The sequence below is a fragment of the Cydia strobilella genome, chromosome 10 (assembly GCF_947568885.1).
Source record: "Cydia strobilella chromosome 10, ilCydStro3.1, whole genome shotgun sequence".
NCBI lineage: Eukaryota > Metazoa > Arthropoda > Insecta > Lepidoptera > Tortricidae > Cydia > Cydia strobilella.
The window spans coordinates 19,219,393-19,238,515 of NC_086050.1; the positions used below are offsets into that span (position 1 = coordinate 19,219,393).

Here is a 19,123-nt window from a genome sequence, read left to right on the forward strand (position 1 = left end):
TTCAATACAGAGGATGGTATAAAACATTATGAAGTAGGTACATGATACCCCGTTAGGGCACTGCAACAATCTTAATACTAGGTACTTAATGGTAACTATTTACAAATAATACATTATTAAGTATTATATTAATAGATATAAATGTTATATTCATAGTATTGAAAGAATTCAAAAGAATCTCATCAAACATTTAAAATATAAAAACCTTGTGTCAACTCAACCGCTTAACCTGAATAAACTGGTGTCTCTTGAAAGCCGGCGCACATTAAAAGATCAAATATTTTTGTATAAAGTATTAAGAAATTTAATTGACTCCCCTTATTTGTTAAGTAGACTTAGCTTTAAAACTCCCCGCTTGAACACACGGCGTAGCGATAAATTATTTTGTATTCCCTTTACTAAAAAGAAATACAAATCAAACTCCTTTCTGATAAGAGCTTGCAGATTTAATAATGATATTTTCTCAAAAATTTATGTATTTAATGACTCCTTGTCTAAATTTAAACGTCAAGTACTTTTGGTTTTAAATAAACAAACGAATTAAATGCACTGTAACTTTACACTTAATTGCAAATGTAATGTATAAAAATAGTTTCATCTTCATTAATTTAGCCCCTGTCCTAATTCGACCCTCGTTGTTAATCTTTAAGTTTAGTTATCCCGTATTTTGTTTTTCTTTAATGAGCTATTAAGTGGTGGCAACTGTCCTGGTTTATGAATTATGTATAAGACACTAGTTATAAGAAACATGTACCGTTTGTGCCCAAATAAACATTTTAAACATAGATGGCAGTTGGAAATAAACTCATTTTAATTATTACTATTATTTTATTTTATTTTGTTAGTAAATTATTATCTAGTTTTGAGTAAATTGATAAGTAACTGATTCTTAATTGTTTTGATCCTTAATTGTACCTACTTATAGCCTACGATATTTGGTTGTATTTACTGAAATTTCAATATGCCAGTGTTGCTGCACCTGTTGTGCTATCCTTGTAAATATCAGTAAGCAAATAACAACTTTATCTAGAATTACGTTGCCATGGTTGCAATGCCAAAATACTATCAATTCATTGCCCCGCCCTGTGTCAGTAGTCAGGATTCATGAATTTGATGCTGTTTGATGATATCAGCAACATAGGCATGCATGTACTCTTGCATTAGAGAACATTGTAACTGGTCAATAATCACTGGTCAGTAAGGATCTCTGGCGAGTGCAGCGAAGTTGGCGCCGACCTGCTCTTGCACCAGGTTAAGGACATGGCCAGCAGATGGGTGCTGTACCAGGTTATCAAATCTCTGGTCAGTAGTCAGGGTCCCTGGGTTTGATGATGCCGAGCCGGGTGGCGAGTGCAGCGACGTTGGCGCGGACCTGCTCTTGCACCAGGTTGAAGGACATGGCCAGCAGAGCGATGCCGAAGAGGAGGTACAGCGAGCAGAGCGCGATGGAGTGCACGGCTGCCACTGTTGAGTCGGTTCGGCCCTGGAAACACATCACAAATAAAATATTAGAGCACAATCTTAAGGGGCCCACTGACTATCAGTCCGCCGGACGATATCGGCCTGTCAGGTAGAACAAAAATTTGACAGTTCCGAACAACTGACAGGCCGATATCGTCCGGCGGACTGATAGTCTGTGGGCCCCTTTACGCATAAACTCTAGTCAAGGCTCTAGGATAGTGTAGTAGTACATCATACATATATACTTCTATTTAATCATTGAATATACCTTTAAGCTTCAAAACAAGCATTTTTTCTTATATCAACATTCTTTAGGGACCATTGGTGCACCTATCTTGTATAAGGTTTACGATTTTACGAATTATAAGTTAAGGAATATTCCAGCTACTACAGGAAATGATTCAAATGTTTCTTACCTGTAACTTCATGCCCGGAACGAAGTCGCCGAAGCCGATGGTAGTAAGAGTGATGAAGCAGAAATACGCTGAATCCAAATAGTTCCAATCCTCCCATTGTTGGAAGAGGAAGGTGCCCGCCACGATGTAGGAGGCCACGAGGAACACGCACAGCCAGATTGGCACCGGCTTTATCTAGACCACAGACGAAAATAGTACATTTAATTCATAATTGGTCTAAAATATCTAGATCATTATGATTTTTTTATACCACGACGGTGGCCTGTGTTACATGCGCTTTGATGACCCTTTAAAAACCGGTACATTCCTTTTTTTTAAGAAGAATACTGTAAAATCTCGGTAAAACCTCGGCAGGGGGCCCATTCCACAGCCGGAGCGCCCGCGGGAGGAAAATCTTTTTAAACCGCATAGTGCGCGAGCATTTAGCGTCCGCATAGAGCGTCAAATAAATAAATTAAAAGGAAAATCAATCTTACCTCTTGTTTAATGGGTTCGGGATCTTCTTCGTAAATTTCAGCGTGTCTGGAACCCCAGGCAGCAGCTGGAAAATATTTCATTAATTTGCAGAATAAATCATTCCGGCATTACTTTAGTAAGCCAATCATGGCGACTTTTCCTTTCACTTGGAGAGATTGACTCAAATTTTATCAGGAGCTCATTTCATAAAGCTACAACTTGCTACAAGTTACAAAATTTTTCCTCCACACGCACTTGACTATTGCGTTGGCATCGCACCTTTTAATGGATACGATATACCAGGGACTTTAAACCCGATAGCTACAGGTTGGCAGTAGACAAGTGATTCGTAAAATAAAATAACGTGTCCCCTTATAATTAGTAGTACAGACCTACATACCGCGTATACTAATAAAGTGACATTAAGTACCAGCGGATCTGCCTCTGCGAGGAACGGGCACCACAGCTGCGTCATCACTCCAGTAATCCCGTTCGGGCGAGGGCGTCTGTAAGACATAAACACTATAATAACATAAGCCAAGAAACGTAAAAGCTAAATAAAAAGAAGACCTCACCACAGCATGCGGCGGCCTGGCGCTCTCATCTGTAGTATAGAGCCGTCGCAGTCGCAACCTCCTCTGTCCTCCCTCGACATCCTCCCACTGCCTCTCTCCGTCCCTGTCGTCCCAGCGCCTCCTATCGTCCAACTCGTCCCATCTCCTCTCGCCCTCGTATAGCGCGCTGCGTGCTCGCCGGTTAGGCCGCCGCTCGTGGCCGTAGTCGTCGCGGTCGCGTTCGGAGTCCCAACGGTCTGCCCTGTGAGTTACACAAGTAGATACTTGTAGTGTCACAATGACAACAATGTGAGGTCCCCAGCGGCTTCCATTGATTGTTACAGCATGGAACTTCATAATAAATAACGTAGCGAAAACCTTTCACACGGGACATTGAACATAATTAAGCAACAAAGAATAACGACTAAAAAGTAAAAACATTCACTACCTATACTATACTGTGACAAGTTACGAAATGGCACAGAAATCAAATTACTTGACTGGACCTTTATAATAAGAGTTAGACCAAGATAAGTCTGCAACGGTTTTGATAGCACACGCAGTGCAAGTGTTATTTTAAACGTCAAATTTCTATGAAATTATAACGCAATAACACTTGCACTGCGTGTGCTATCAAAATCGTTGCAGACTTATCTTGGTCTGACTCTAGTATGTTGGCAAGGCAAGAAAAGCGCCATTTCTGACGAGATAGGTATATTGACGCAAATAGATAGCGAGTGACCAATGACCCACGTGACCCACACGTCCCACTTTCAGAATAAGAAAGATGAAGAAGCATAGCATAGGTACTTAAGTAGATATGACGTTGTTGATGGGGGTCTATTGCAGTGGCGTAAATGTCTGGCAAGATATCATGTACAGTCGCCATCAAATATATCGGAGCGCCCAGGGTATTCACAAATATCTGAACAAAGCTTCTATAATACCAAGGCTTCTAATTCGAAGTGCGTGTTCAGATATTTCTAAGTAAGTAAGTAAGTAAGTAAGTAAGTAAATATTCTTTATTGCACCAAAATTATACATTTTACATACATGTAAAACTACAAAGAAATATTTAAAGAAAAAATAGAACCAGGTAACAACAGGCGGTCTTATCGCTAAAAAGCGATCTCTTCCAGACAACCTTTGCCCCTTGTAAGCACCTTAGCCGCTTCGATATATCTTATGGCGACTGTACGTACATCAATTGGGTTCATATGGAAATTACAATAAAGCAGATCAACTCACCGACGATCCCAAGTTCTCCTTCCCTTCGGACTATCAAACTCATAGTCATCATCCTCAGGATCGTAATCCCTTTCCCTATAGTCGTTCCTTCTCCACTCCCTTTCCTGCTGCGCCTTCCTCTCTTTGTAGTTCTCATAATCTACATCATATAGATCATGCATTTCAAAGCGGTCCTTAGATGGACCAGGATCAAAATCTCTACGGTCCCTTTGTCCGGGATCAAAGTCTCTTCGATCTTTAGGTCCAGGTTCATATTCCCTATCGAAGTCTCGAGGTCCGAAGTCGGGCTTGGACTTGGAAGGGCGTGGAAGGGACTTGCTGCGAATGTCGGCTTTGGATGCCTTCATTTGGTGTTCGTTCAGGTCTTGTAAAGCTGATTCCAAGTCTTTTAGTGGCAGCGATATCTTTGGGAACTCTTCTGCAAATCAAACCATTGGCTTAATGGTTAAAGCACAAGAATATAATATATTTTTGCAACATGTATGAAAGGAAATGAGTACAAAACTTAAGGAATTAATGTACGACAGGAAAATGTATTCAAGAATGAAAACCAGTTGGATTGGACGTACACGTACCATCTTCCTCATAATGGTCTCGTCCGTAACGATCATACCGCACCGGGGATACATCTCTCTCGTAGCCTCTCGGTTCTAAAACATAAGACCTCTTAATGCGTTTTCCATCGTTCGATCCGATATAGGATGCCACTAGCTGTGTCGAGATTAGAATCGAGCGCTAATAGTTATAATAGCACATTTTTGATAAACTACACACGAAAGGATATGATAATTAATCATAGATATCATCTACTCATCAGAACCATTCAGGAATTAACCATTCAGCCTCTTGTCGCAAATTGTTGAGACTACACCTTTCATCGAGTTCTGGCCCTGAGCTAACTAATCTTATCCAGAAGTGTGTTATCCTACGATTTTTGTCCACCCATGGACAGTCAAAGCCTTTGACTAATTACCGTTAGTGCGCGTAAGTGGTGGTTGCGAGGCAGTTCGCAGGCTAGGTCCATGAACCAGCCGACCACGCCGGCCGCGACCGCTGCTGTAACCGCTGTCGCGATACCTGCCAACGTGTTAAAAATTGTTTTTTTTTAAAGCGGCAACACCAGTTCAAGTTCGAGCTGATGCTCGTGACCAGTAGTCATCTACGGGAACTATGCCGTGGCTCTAGTGGCGTCGCTTCCAACTAGCAACAACACAACAATCTTTGCGTGCAAGAAACGGGTGTGGAGGTGTGGACGGGTGGGGGTGGACGGGTGTCAGAGGTGCTGACCAGAATCAGTGCAATTGAACCAGCGCAATCATCAAGGTCAAAATCTAACCGGGCGGCTGGAAGGCTTTGAAACCAATAGGTATTCGGTTCTCGAAGAACCCTATACCTAAATAGCCACACCTCAGCGCATAGGAAACACCTCTGTGTGTAATTCCATTAATTGATCATTCATTTCATACGCCTCGTGATAAAATGAGAGTCTTATGGCTATTAACTGGCCTGTACTCGGTGTCAGAATGGGCGCGCTCGGGCCGTTCGGGCCGCTTGCGCCGCGTGGAACCGTGCCGACTGCCGCGGACGGATCTCCTGCAATTTAAAACAAAAAATCTGGACTCTTCTTTACTAAACAACTTTATTTGGAGATTTCCGGTTTTCAGACGCCACTACACGTTACACAACCTAACTCTTGTGAGGAGCGGACTTATAAAAAGATAAAGTCGAACATGTGAGATTTATAAAAAAAATTGGTCCATAAGTATACAGGCACTCATCAGGTATTGAACCCTTTAACGGACCGCATTAAAAAATACAGGATTCAACTAATCACATTATTTTATGAAATATTTTCTACTTACTCTTTCAGTCACATACTCACTCACCATTAATTCCATGGAGACTATATAAAGGAGCCAAATCTCTATGTATGAAAAGTGTCCATCAAAAAACAGTAATTAGGTGGCGCCACCATACACCGAAATACTACCAAAAACAACCTACGTAATTTGGTCGGGTTATTTGTTGGTTCATGTTATACTCATGAGCCTAACTAGCGCCACCGGAGAGATTAGGAACTATTATTTAAAGCTGAAAGCGGTCACTTTTGCAACAATTCTGCCATAAGAGATTGGCATCCTTTCTATACCATCCATAATTAATTCACTCACTCGTCATTTTTTCTTTAGTGTATAATATCTATTTCAGTTTATAATTGATATATATATATGTATATAGTAGTGTGACTACTTAAAAAACACTTCAAAATATTCAATTTATGGAATATTTTGATTTGTTCCCTAATTGGATAGATGGCAGCACCATCTCTCTCGCTATACCGTAATCCAATAAAGGATTACTATTTTGTAATCTAGGATTATCTAGGATTATGATTAGTACTGCTCACTATTAGAGTTGGTCAAAGGCGCTTAGCCTTTCAAAGATAGCATACACCAGAGAATTTGGGACGGGTACCGCCGTGGCCGGGTGGTCTAGGGTTCGATTCCCGCCTCGGCCAACGGTGGACTGGTCACTTTTTCTTTAGTATATGATATCTATTTCAGTTTACAGGATTCAAGCCTCAATGCCTAAAAATTATGCATAAGAAAAAATACAAAATGATGTATTACGGTACGGTAGTAATTTTCGCCGTAGGTACGAGTATATTATCTAAATGTGTTAATGGGGTATATGGCGTAGCTTTTCGCTCTGATGCCAAGGTCGTACTCAAATCCAATTTTTTTCTTGCTGATTCCTAATGCTGCTGAATTTACTTACGTAAGCTACAAATAAAGAAATTACCTGATTGAGGGATGGTGCCGGCGGCGGCGCTTCGGAGGACGTGTGCACATGTAGCAACATACACGCCAATACAAAAACCTGTAAACGTACCAATAATACTCGTATTATATAAGATAAGATAAGATAACTGTTTATTTGTTTGCCACAATACACACAAAATATTCAAATACAGAAATGACATAGGTACACAGAACAATCCAGAAAATCAATAAAAATTACAACAACAAATAAGTCACACCGATTTTTACATAATATGTAGAGAAAAAGGAAAAAATACATAAAAATACTGTTTTATATCAGACTATACTCCCCAAAAAAGTTCAGCCGCTATCGGTATCTTATATCTTATAATTAAAAGCTTTGAGCTGAGCGCCTGCAAATATTAAATAGCAATTCTTTGTCGCGTCCATATATTATTTGAACGTTTAAACCAAGTTTAAACGAAATGTACCCGTACCATGAGTCACTGACAGTGTCAAAACTGACATTGCGCTAACGTCTACGTAATTTATTTTCTATACATCTCGCTCGCACTAATAAGCCAGTATGAGCGAGATGCATAGAAACTATAGAAAGTAAGTTACGTTCTCGATGGCGTTTATGTCGGTGCCAAACTGGTGGTAGCCACACTGGCAAAAATTCGCAAGGTTCAGTGATTTCTTGCAAGAAAAAAAAGTAAGGAGTCTACTGGGTTCCCTATTGTGTTCCAGAAAGTTTTTTGACATATTTTTGTATTGCATAATGTTACTTTCATTCATTACCATTCATTACCATTATGTGGCTTGGTGTTTCCACGTGCTCTCAATGTGCACGGGGGTTCGCCTCGAAGATCGGCTACATCAGCCATATTCGGGCGCACGAGCGCCGAGCTAACTGTAACAGTTAGCTCCTAGTTACTAGGAGTCGAAGTGGTCGCCATGGTCGCGCACATCCGCCGAGCTAACTGTAACAGTTAGCTCCTAGTTACTAGGAGTCGAAGTGGTCGCCATGGTCGCGCACATCCGCCGAGCTAACTGTAACAGTTAGCTCCTAGTTACTAGGAGTCGAAGTGGTCGCCATGGTCGCGCACGAGCGCCGAGCTAACTGTAACAGTTAGCTCCTAGTTACTAGGAGTCGAAGTGGTCGCCATGGTCGCGCACATCCGCCGAGCTAACTGTAACAGTTAGCTCCTAGTTACTAGGAGTCGAAGTGGTCGCCATGGTCGCGCACATCCGCCGAGCTAACTGTAACAGTTAGCTCCTAGTTACTAGGAGTCGAAGTGGTCGCCATGGTCGCGCACATCCGCCGAGCTAACTGTAACAGTTAGCTCCTAGTTACTAGGAGTCGAAGTGGTCGCCATGGTCGCGCACATCCGCCGAGCTAACTGTAACAGTTAGCTCCTAGTTACTAGGAGTCGAAGTGGTCGCCATGGTCGCGCACGAGCGCCGAGCTAACTGTAACAGTTAGCTCCTAGTTACTAGGAGTCGAAGTGGTCGCCATGGTCGAAATCGGCCGGAAGGATCATCATCATCATCAATGTTACTTGGCAGAAATGTCTTTTGGCAGAATTACCTTTCGCATACTGCTTTTCGCAAAGTATTATTTTGCAGAATTTCTTTTTGCATAATATTATTTGGCAGAAAAGCCTAACCTAACCGACTTAGAAAATTCTGCCAAATGAATATTATGCGAAATTACTATTATTATTATCATTATATTAGTATCATATGTGTTAGTATCATTCGACTAGAAGTTTCTGCGTACGTTAATTAATACGTTACTAAATTAATACGTGTTATCCGAACTGTATTTCTGACAAATAATATTCTGCCAGAATATTATTTGTCAGAATTTATTTATTTATTTATTTATTTATTTCATTCTACACACACACACACACACACGCACGCACACACACACACACACACACACACACACAGGTGTCATAGGTGAGATAATTTAGAACCTTGTGGCAAGTTCACAACATGTGTATTATGATATGTCAGTCCGTTTAACTATACCTGAAGGAGGAAGCCATCACGTCTCCGATGTTGGACAGGCATAGCAGCATCAGCGGTATACCGAGGATCGCATAGAAGATGGTGACCACCTTCCCAGTTTGGGTCTTCGGTGCGATGTGTCCGTATCCTGGATGTAATAAAACTAAAGCTAAGGCAAAAACACGCATAAAAGCACTACCTGATTCCTGATTAATTTACAATTTTGCAATCAAAAGTTGTGTTCGCTGCGCTCGGACCAATAAATTGCCTCGGATAGAAATGTATCGCTTTATGCTCTTGTTGTACAATCTACGATTTCATTCAAGATAAATAGTTAATGTCAAATTTTGTAAAGTGTGCTCAAATAACCATGCTAGAGGACTAGAGGAGTTTTAACTAAGTATTAAGTAGTACAAATTTCAATGAAGCAAGAGATAACGAACCTTATATTAACGCCATAAGAACTACTTAGTTCCATTATCGCACAATAGTAGAGCCACGTCCACGTGCGAGGTGCGAGCCGCGCGTGTGCTGAGTGACGTCATCCGATAATAGTATCGAGAACACTCACGCCAACAACTGCTCGGTAATTTCGGTTTACCGTATGTAAGCATCGGTGGTTCAGTGGTAGAATGCTCGCCTGCCACGCGGGCGGCCCGGGTTCGATTCCCGGCCGATGCATATTTATTTTTATTTTTAATTTTTGAAAATGATACCTAGTGATATTTTTATATCGATATAGTTAACGATGTTTATTGCGAGTAGGTATATTTTTAAATTGCATAATTTCAAGGTACTCTTGTGTTGTGTAAACATTGTCTGACTCAATGATTGGCCGTACGTACTTAATTCGCCCGAATTACGAGTTTTTCTTCCAACAGTTTAATTATGATATCGTGCTTCGGACACTTTACTTAATTAAGCCCAGCATGCTCCATCCATGCGCTTGTCTTATTTAGAGAAGATCAGTACTTATTATAGGTTCCGTCATCGGTTTTCCCCAAGTTCATGAAGAATTTGATTTCTTGGATTTAGCTTAGAATTAATTCAAGGGATCAACTGCGCTTTAGTCTAGGTCGTATTTTTAGGGTTCCGTAGTCAAGTAGGAACTCTCATAAGTTTAGCCATGTATCTGTCCGTCCGAGGCTTTGCTTTTGCTCCGTGATCGTTAGTGCTAGAAAGCTGTATAATAAAATAAGTCAATCATGCCAACAAAGTGGTAAAATAAAAACTAGAGAAAAAAAATTGGGTACCCTCCCTACACGTAAAGAGGCGATGTTTTTTTTTCTTGATAATGATTTAAAGTGGCACAGAAATCAAATTCGTAAAATTCTGTGAAATCGTGCTAGCTGATGCTGGTACGTCTAAACCATAGTTCACTGATTTAGACGTACTAGCATCAGCTGCCTGTCTAAAACGATATAATGAAATATATAAATTCCTTGTCTACCTACACCTAATGTAATGTGTGTTTTTTTTTCTGTAATCTTTTTTCATTATGTGGTGCACAATAAAGAATATATTATTATTATTACCTTTATGGTTTATTTTTTTATGGACACAATGTCTGAAATAAACAATTTTTAATTTTTAATTTTTTTAATTTTTTATTTTTTATTTTTTTTTTAATTTTTTTAACACTAGCTAATGACATTTCCTTTATTATTATTGTTTATTTTTATCATTTTAATTGTTATCACTGTTGTTGACTGAATAACAAAATTGCATGAAATGTAAATAGATTTTTTAAAAGGTAAGATTAAGATGTACATATTTTGCATGCTATAAATACGGCTAAATGTGTGATACTTATAATTATAATAAGACCTATTGTTAAACCACATTTAATGCAAATAAATGATTTACTTTACTTTTTACTTTTTAAGTGACTCTCTTTAGTATCCGTCCAGTGTCCATGTTCTGTGTTAGCTATTTTCTCATTTTTGTTTCATTTCAATGGTCACCGTCGCAACCAAGGTAACGCATATCTCGATCGGGAAACCCGCGCGATGACATTTTCGGTTATTTAGAGCACAAATGTTATCCGCGATCAATAATTAACATATTAAACGTAATAAATGGACCGGTGGTATTTTTAGGCAATCGAAGCTTCCGCCGGACGCCGCCGAGGCCGACTCCTTCGTGCTGTCTGGCTGTTGCTTTACTGAGACTATAGTAGGGGGCAGAACCGGCAGAAAAGGGTTAGTTACCTAATTTCTACAACTACAACACTAAAGTCTAAACTTATTGTAAAGACATGGTCCATCGATGCATCGCGATGTGCACGTGGGGCAAACCCTTCCCTTGAAATGCTTGGATAGGGATAGGAGGTAACCTATAATAGTGTTCGGGCTGTAGGTACGGCCAAGAAGTTTCGGTAATACCATTTCGTACCTTGTCACAGTGACAATAGTATGAGGTCCCAAGCGACTTTCATATTGATTGTCACTATGACAAGATACGAAATGGTATTACCGAAACTTCTTGGCCGTAATTAAATTATATCATCATCATCATCTATTTATTTAGTAACAATTAAAACTAGGCACATGCACACAGAAAATATTACAAAACATAGCCACCATAGACCAATTAAAAGTAATAATAATAATACTTAATCAAATAACAATAAAAAGTAGAAGTTTCCAAAATTCAATAATCAATTGAAAATAATAAAGAAAAATGTCAACAAGTAAAAGTAAAAAAAATATAAAATAATATCATTAAAAATGTCAGAATAAGTAAAATTCATTAAGTGAAAAAAAATATCATCGTAAAAAGTACCTGAATTAAAAATAAAAATAGTTTCAAAAGTTATTTTGACTGTACCTACAATCTACATAATACTAATAGTCTGTACGAAAAGAGAAATAATAAAGTCGTGGAATGTATGGGGCCCAATACACTCTTCTCATCCAGGACACACTGATGACGATGACAGACTTGTGGCAATAAAATTCACTGTGACATGGTTAACTCGTGGACTCTACATTCAAACTGAAAGGTCTGTCCAGGTCATTCAGTTTAGGCTTTCACACTTAATTTTGTTTTATCTACGGCGGAGTGATTATTGTAAAGGGGCCCACAGACTAGGCCTGTCAGTTAGAACAAAAAATTGACAGTTCCGAACAACTGACAGGCCAATATCGTCCGGCGGACTGATAGTCGGTGGGCCCCTTAACAGCTACTTAACTTTCAAAAGAATGCGAGTAAAATATGACAGTGTTGACAGTGCTCCCGAAATAGTACATTTCGATGCTAGTGCGGAAAGTATGTCATTACTTCACGAGTACCGAGATATCTTGCCACGAGCTGTAGGCGAGTGGCAAGACTCGGGATGAGTGAAGAATGACATTTCCGCACGTGTATCGAACGACGTTTTTTAATACAGTTGTTGCGAAAAAATAAGAAAAGCAACAAGTAAGGAATGGAATTCGAAACTTTTATATTATTAATTCTGTGACATCATTGACATTGACATTATGAAGAAGTGTTTTTCTAGCTTTTATTCGACTAGAATAGATTTTGTTATTATTATTGAACCCACTTCAATGAAAGTTTTTTTTTAATGCATGTTGTATAAGTATTATTGTATATTGTAAAAATTAAAACATTTACTATTATTACCTAAATATCGTTGTTTTTGATTGTTTGTGTATCGTATATTTATAAAAACATTATCGAATGTTGCCTTTGGAAACTTAAAACATTCTTGCAGTAAGAAAATACGCCTCTTCTTTGACAGGCGTTCCGTTCCATTCAGACAACTTATTAAGAACGGTTTTTCAACATTAAAAAATAAACGTGTTATAATACTTATAATGATGAAGAGGTAAGTAATAAAATATGAAATATGCATATTTTTCGTATTCTTATATTAACAGTAGGTTTTTATGTTGATTACGACGTTTAAAGGAAACTAATATTAACATTCATCAATAAGTAGTCATGAATTGGAACAAGTAAAAATTTAAAAAAAATGGAAAAGTAAAAAGCACTAGTTCGCGAAAACCAACTTTCCGCACGCTAAACAGCCACGAAAAGTAGCACTTTTTGAGCAACTGTATTAAAAATGATATTTTACTAGAGGTCTCTTCTACAGAGTTAATCCTAATTCTTACGTCCCTGACCGAGCCCCAAATTATTGTCAATCTAACATGATGGCTGACATTACCTGTCCGCTATTAATATCATTTGTAAATGATACAAAAAGTGGTTTTTGTTATTCTGGTTGTTCTACCTGAGATAATGTTCATACCTATTCAACAGAAAATGTTCTGTAGTAAGTAAAACCACTGCTTTAAATTCCACGATTTTCACTTAATAATTTAATTGAATTAAATGGGACGTTAATAATTATTTACTATTTATTTATTATTATAACAACATATTTACAAAGCAGTTTGCACCAAAGCGCTGGCAAATTTATACATGCAAATAGCAAAACAGTACATAATCATTGAAATACAATTTAGTCATGTAATAGTTATTTACGATACAAGTGCGGAAAAGAGGAAATTCGAAACGAGTGGCGATAAATTAAAACACGACCGCAGGGAGTGTTTTAAATCGACACGAGTTGCGAATTACCTATTCGCACGTGTATCGAACAACGTTTTACAGTACATATGGCCCTTTAAACTTTCGACATATGCACGAAAAGTGCTCTTTTTCGCACTAGTGCGAGAAAGTAGCACCATATGTACTGTAAATAATAAAATAATGTTGTTAATCGGGTGAACTAACTTATCGATAACAAATTTTAAGAGGATAGTGGACAACCGCTTCTCCATACTAACTTAGTCCTCAGTTTCTTTCCTGACATTATGGAAAAAAAACATGTTTCATGCTCTGGAAGCGGGTCGTTGTTGTTCTAAAAAGTGTGCAGAAAATGATACGATTCTGCTCTAGAGCACTGAACTTTCTAAGTACGTGTTTTCTTTTTTTTACTTTAAGCTATTAAAATTTTGGTTTTGAATGGATTTGTTATACAATTTCCATTCTGATAATTATCTCCCCATTTCATAAATAACGATATTTTTACCTAAATTGTTAATTGAGATTACCCTCAAGAAATACTACTAGCCGTGTAGCCGTGTTTTTTTAAATGCACATGTAAATGAAATGAAATGAAATTTATTATTCATAACACACAGTTATAGGTCAATACATAATTAGATTATTTTACATTTACAGTACTGGCCAATAATATATCACCTCCATGTTTTTACGGTATAAGTTTTTTCAAATATTTGTGAGTGAAGTATTTGTGAGTGTATTTTACTTTACTTGTATTCGAAATGAAAAGTAGTGTTTAACTCGGGGGAAAGGCACCATTTCAGTCTCGGAATATTGGCGCTCTCACTGCGTTCGAGCGCCACACTACCTCGATAGGAATGGGTGCCTTTCATCCCTTGTTTAACAATCTACTATTACAAAATTTATTGTATATTAACCATAGCCCCTTCTTTTGAATGTTTTATTTATAACTGTTATGAAAACATTTCTTTCAATGCACTGCTCGGTCCTAAAGTGTGAAATAATACATTTTATACGCGATACATACATTTGATACGCCATCGGATTTGTGTATGATACCTATATTACCTATATGCGTATGAGAATATTGTTGAGTGAGTGGTGGGAGAGTCCAGGTAATGGTGCAAACAAACCGATGTTATCAGTGGATTGAAGGCCGGTGCTGGGAACCAATTGTTTTCGGAAGGCCGAATGTGCCGGTACAATTATTGTTTCGATACCTTGCACTAATTACCGCTATAGGTACTTACTACTTACTACAATGTAATTCTTGCAATAGTTTATTAAGATTCCATCGCTACATGTTGCATTTTGAATACCACCGGCGCTAGCATGCATGTCTGCCTACACCAGAGCGTAGGTGATTGAGTGGCACGGAGTAATGTAGTTTATAATTCTAAAGTACTTGGTACTATAACAATAGTATTCTTAAGCAATTCTTAAGTAACCATCGGAAGACCTTACATTCTTTGGTTTACGGTTTAGTTAAGAAATCTTACTAAGCAAACCTATGTTGAGGGATAAGAAACGTAAGGCAGGCCACCAGAGACTTTTAGCCTCCTAGCCGAATATGGTATAGATAGGGGGTATTATCCATACCTACCTACGACTATAGCACTTTTTAGGGTTCCGTACCTCAAAAGGAAAAAACGGAACCCTTATAGGATCACTCGTGCGTCTGTCTGTCTGTCCGTCTGTCACAGCCTATTTTCTCCGAAACTACTGGACCATTTAAGTTAAAATTTGATACACATATGTAAGTTTGTGACCCAAAGATGGACATGTAGCGTAAACAAATTAATTTGAAACACGGGGGCCACTTTTGGGGGGTAAATGAGAAAATTAAAAAATTAAGTTTGTCAAACTATATAGTGTTACATATCAAATGAAAGAGCTCATTGTGAGAATCTCAAATATATACTTTTTATAATTTTAAGATAAACAGTTTAGAAGGTATTTAAGAAAATGGGCAAAAAAATGATCATTCCCCCCGTTATCTCCGAAACTACTAGGTCAATTTTTTTTTTAAATACACAAAATAGATCTCTACCTATAGATCACCGGAAAACCTATTAGAAATGTGTATTCAAGCGTGAGTCGGACTTAATTACTTAGTTTTTGATCTGACCCCTAGGGGTTTTGTAAAGACATTTCACATAAAAAATACATTGTTTAAATTGTGTAATGTACGGAGCCCTTGGAACGCGAGTCTTGTAATTTTACAATCACATATTGATATTTGGCGAGATCTAAATTGTTAAAGGGCCACCCCACACTAGGCGTCTTTTGAGCGTCGGCAGTCTGACTAGACAGCATTATGAAATATAGCGTCGCTGCGCAGTTGCGCTAACGTAGCGTCGAGCAGCAGCTATAGAGTTGACCAGACGCCAACGCTCGGGAGACGCTAGTGTGGGGTGGCTCAAAAACTTGATGACCTGCGCTTGGGCAGACTATTCAAGAAAACTGTGTATCTTGAATCTTTTCAAAGTTTTCACGACCATCTTTTTTGACGACTACACAAAATTGACCTTCAGGCATCTCGAGCCATCAAGACTGCCCTATAGGTATCTCAGACCGATCGATTTGTTTTCGGATAAAATATCAAACATAGATCCTTTCCATAGGTCAAGATTGCCTGCCAATGTCAAATATCAAAAGTGCGACCAAAATCGGAATTCCAACTCACCGTATCTCCTGAATACAGCATTTCGTAGTTTTCACTCCGATAATCTACATTCTAGCGGCCGTTATGAAGCTCTCAACCGGTCACGTTTTTTAGGGTTCCTTACCCAAAGGGTAAAAACGGGACCCTATTACTAAGACTCCGCTGTCCGTCTATCTGTCCGTGTCCGTCTGTCACTAGGCTCTATCTCATCAGTCGTGATAGCTAGACAGTTGAAATTTTCACAGATGATTTCTGTTGCCGCTATAACAACAAATACTAAAAAGTACGGAACCCTCGGTGCGCAAGTCCGACTCGCACTTGGCCGGTTTTTTTCATTTGTATTAGTCTGCCTCTTTCGAGCTCATAAAATGCTCATGTACAGTGATGGTGATGGCCCTAGCGTAAGCTGCGTTGACGTCATTGTAATAGATCTGTGGCCTTTTCCTAGAGGGTGGTTGTGAAAACACAGAAAATATACTTTATGATATGTAATAACATGTCATTTATTGTCACCGTATTCATAAAGGGGCCCACTGACTACCAGTCCACAGGACGATATCAGCCTGTCAGTTGTTCGGAACTGTCAAATTTTTGTTCTAACTGACAGGCCGATATCGTCCGGCGGACTGATAGTCAGTGGGCCCCTTTAGGTACCTACATAATTCCTTAACAAGCCTATTCATTTCAAATATGCCCTCTGACCGTGTTTTGAGATATTACCTAAACATTATCGCCTAGCTAGTCCGATGTTGTGATTGTAGCCGCTGAAACCTGCGCGCGCGCAGCTATAGTTACATAAGAGCGCGACGCGCGCGCACGCGACTTAAGTATAGCGTAGATCATTTAATGTAACAAGTGTTAAGTGCTCCTGAAAAATGATATTTGGTTTGTATATTTTTTTAACGTATGTTATAATTTATGGGAAATAGGTAAATATTTATTTACGTGTCATATTGCATTAAAAAGTTTATATTTGTTAAATTTGAGAAAAAGTTAAAGTGATCTTAATTACTATTAATTAGGAAAACACAAACCACAATAAACTTTTATTACGGTTTGTGTTTTCCTCTTTTATTGATATAAAAGGTATGTATTTTTTATTTTGTTTAGATAATTATTATTTTTATTGCACAAAATAATTGAAATTTAATTATGAATTTAATTTAAAATTTTAAATGCACTATACAGCTGTCTCTTTTTCCCTCTCTCTATCTCTCACACACATACTCTCTTTGTTTTGTTTTATTTGACAATAATTGAGCCAGCAATTTAGCCAAAACAAATATAAATAAGTTTTTAATACCAATAAAAAAAAAAAAGTTGTTACTATAAAATTTAGCTCAGCCCTTAATAATTAAACAAACCATATACCCACATTACCCACCCAGTTATTGATCCGGCTGCTTACTGCAGGTTATCAAGTATAATATGTATATCCTTTGTGTTTAAAAACTTTGTCAAATTGTTTTGAGTTTTCGATGAATGTGTTATGATACGACTAATTCGAGCTAATTTAAAATTTTCCGTATCGTAACATTCGTAACTTAGCTGCGCGTAACTAAGACTACGCCCATGGGGTTAGTTTTCCGGAAAAATATTCGCAATTCAGGAATTTCCTCAGAAAATTCAGAATTTGCATCTGGTAGCCCTACATGGGGTTGGCCGGTCGAAGTATTTTACAGATGGCGCCAGCATAGCTTGCCCTGTCATCTTGTCAATCCCTAAAATTCTGTCAAATTCTTCGTTTTTTTTTTTTTTAATTTTATGGCCTGGATTGCCATCCCTTTAAGCCAAATCTCATAAAACAAAACTAGAGAAAGGGGCAGGCTATAATGGCGCCATCTATGCAATCCTTTACGGTACAATGCGGATCATAGGGCCTACCATGATCAATGGAAACCCCCAAACTTGCAATATGGGGGTTTTCAGAAAAATGGTACCATTTACTTTTTTTCGAAAACCATCAACTGTTAAATAGTGCGTTTATTAAAATGTAAGGAATCGAATGGTGGCATATTTTTTACACGACTGCCCAAAAAAGGAGTGTATTGTTTTTGTCCCTATTTGGAAGTTAAAAAAAAATTTTTTTGAAACAGGATTTTTTTATTATTCCCATATATTTTTTAAGTTTCCAATACATTGTGATAAATTGCTAATTTTTTATCTATTTTACTAGATTTAGTTAAACAATTCAACATGTGTCAACAACCCTATTGCCACTGTGACAAGGTATGAAATGGAACTCAAATTAAATTCCTTAACCGCACTTGTGACAAAACCTTTATAAAGTAGGTAGCTCTAGGTAACCTAATGAACAAAAGACATACTAAAAATTTAATGAATCTAGGCTGTGATATAGGGAAGGTAACCCTTACGCAAATATCCCAGCATGTTACAAAATGACAGATTTTCTAATAATTTTCTGACTAACATAATACAAATCTTTAGTTTATGTTGCGATTTAGGTCAAAGCAAAGAGGATATAATAAGATAGAGCGGTACTGTCATAGTAAATTTTGTAACCACTGTAAATTCACTGCCATCTATCGACATACTTTAAAACTAAAAATAAAGATTTATAAAAATACGTTAAAATGTATTTGAATATGGATAAATGATTTTTTTTATTTGCATTAATTATTTTTATATGATTTTGACCCATGTTCTTTCACTGATATGCGTTAAAATTATAAATAATAAACGAAACCGTCAACGCCCTCTATACGAGAGTAGGCCAAAGCTAGTGGCGCCATCTGATCGAGAATCAAATTTTCGTGATTTTCGAGGCACCTTTTTTCCTTAGACTGTATCCATCTATTACGGAGTTATATCTATCTTTGGTCAAAGGTATATTTTGTACACTACACCAAAACGTTGGTAATCCCAACCTTTAAGTCGTCAAGCCAGTCCACAAAAGGTTTCGTTGCCACAGACGATCCTTGAACAAGCACAAGCCCTTACGCAACCCCGCCCGCCCACGCCGCTACCACGACAAACACGTTT

The 19,123-nt window shown here is 38.1% G+C and overlaps 1 protein-coding gene and 1 non-coding gene across 2 annotated transcripts in view; one reads left to right on the forward strand and one right to left on the reverse strand.

Annotated features, from left to right (window-relative positions):
- Nucleotides 1-184: 184 nt before the first annotated feature.
- The window catches only part of LOC134744724 (uncharacterized), a 51,563-nt gene continuing 32,624 nt past the window's right edge, over nt 185-19,123 (reverse strand). Inside the window, exons 5-15 of the mRNA XM_063678643.1 lie at nt 8,938-9,064; nt 6,938-7,015; nt 5,642-5,728; nt 5,109-5,212; nt 4,711-4,785; nt 4,136-4,553; nt 2,909-3,149; nt 2,764-2,839; nt 2,354-2,418; nt 1,878-2,051; nt 185-1,483 (exon numbers count right to left, since the gene is read on the reverse strand). Of these exons, the coding sequence (XP_063534713.1) occupies nt 1,304-1,483; nt 1,878-2,051; nt 2,354-2,418; nt 2,764-2,839; nt 2,909-3,149; nt 4,136-4,553; nt 4,711-4,785; nt 5,109-5,212; nt 5,642-5,728; nt 6,938-7,015; nt 8,938-9,064 (1,625 nt within the window). The 3' untranslated portion in view covers nt 185-1,303. The remainder of the gene's footprint in view (nt 1,484-1,877; nt 2,052-2,353; nt 2,419-2,763; nt 2,840-2,908; nt 3,150-4,135; nt 4,554-4,710; nt 4,786-5,108; nt 5,213-5,641; nt 5,729-6,937; nt 7,016-8,937; nt 9,065-19,123) is intronic.
- Trnag-gcc (transfer RNA glycine (anticodon GCC)) lies at nt 9,527-9,597 on the forward strand. The gene has a single exon. It is a non-coding gene; the product is annotated as a tRNA-Gly (tRNA).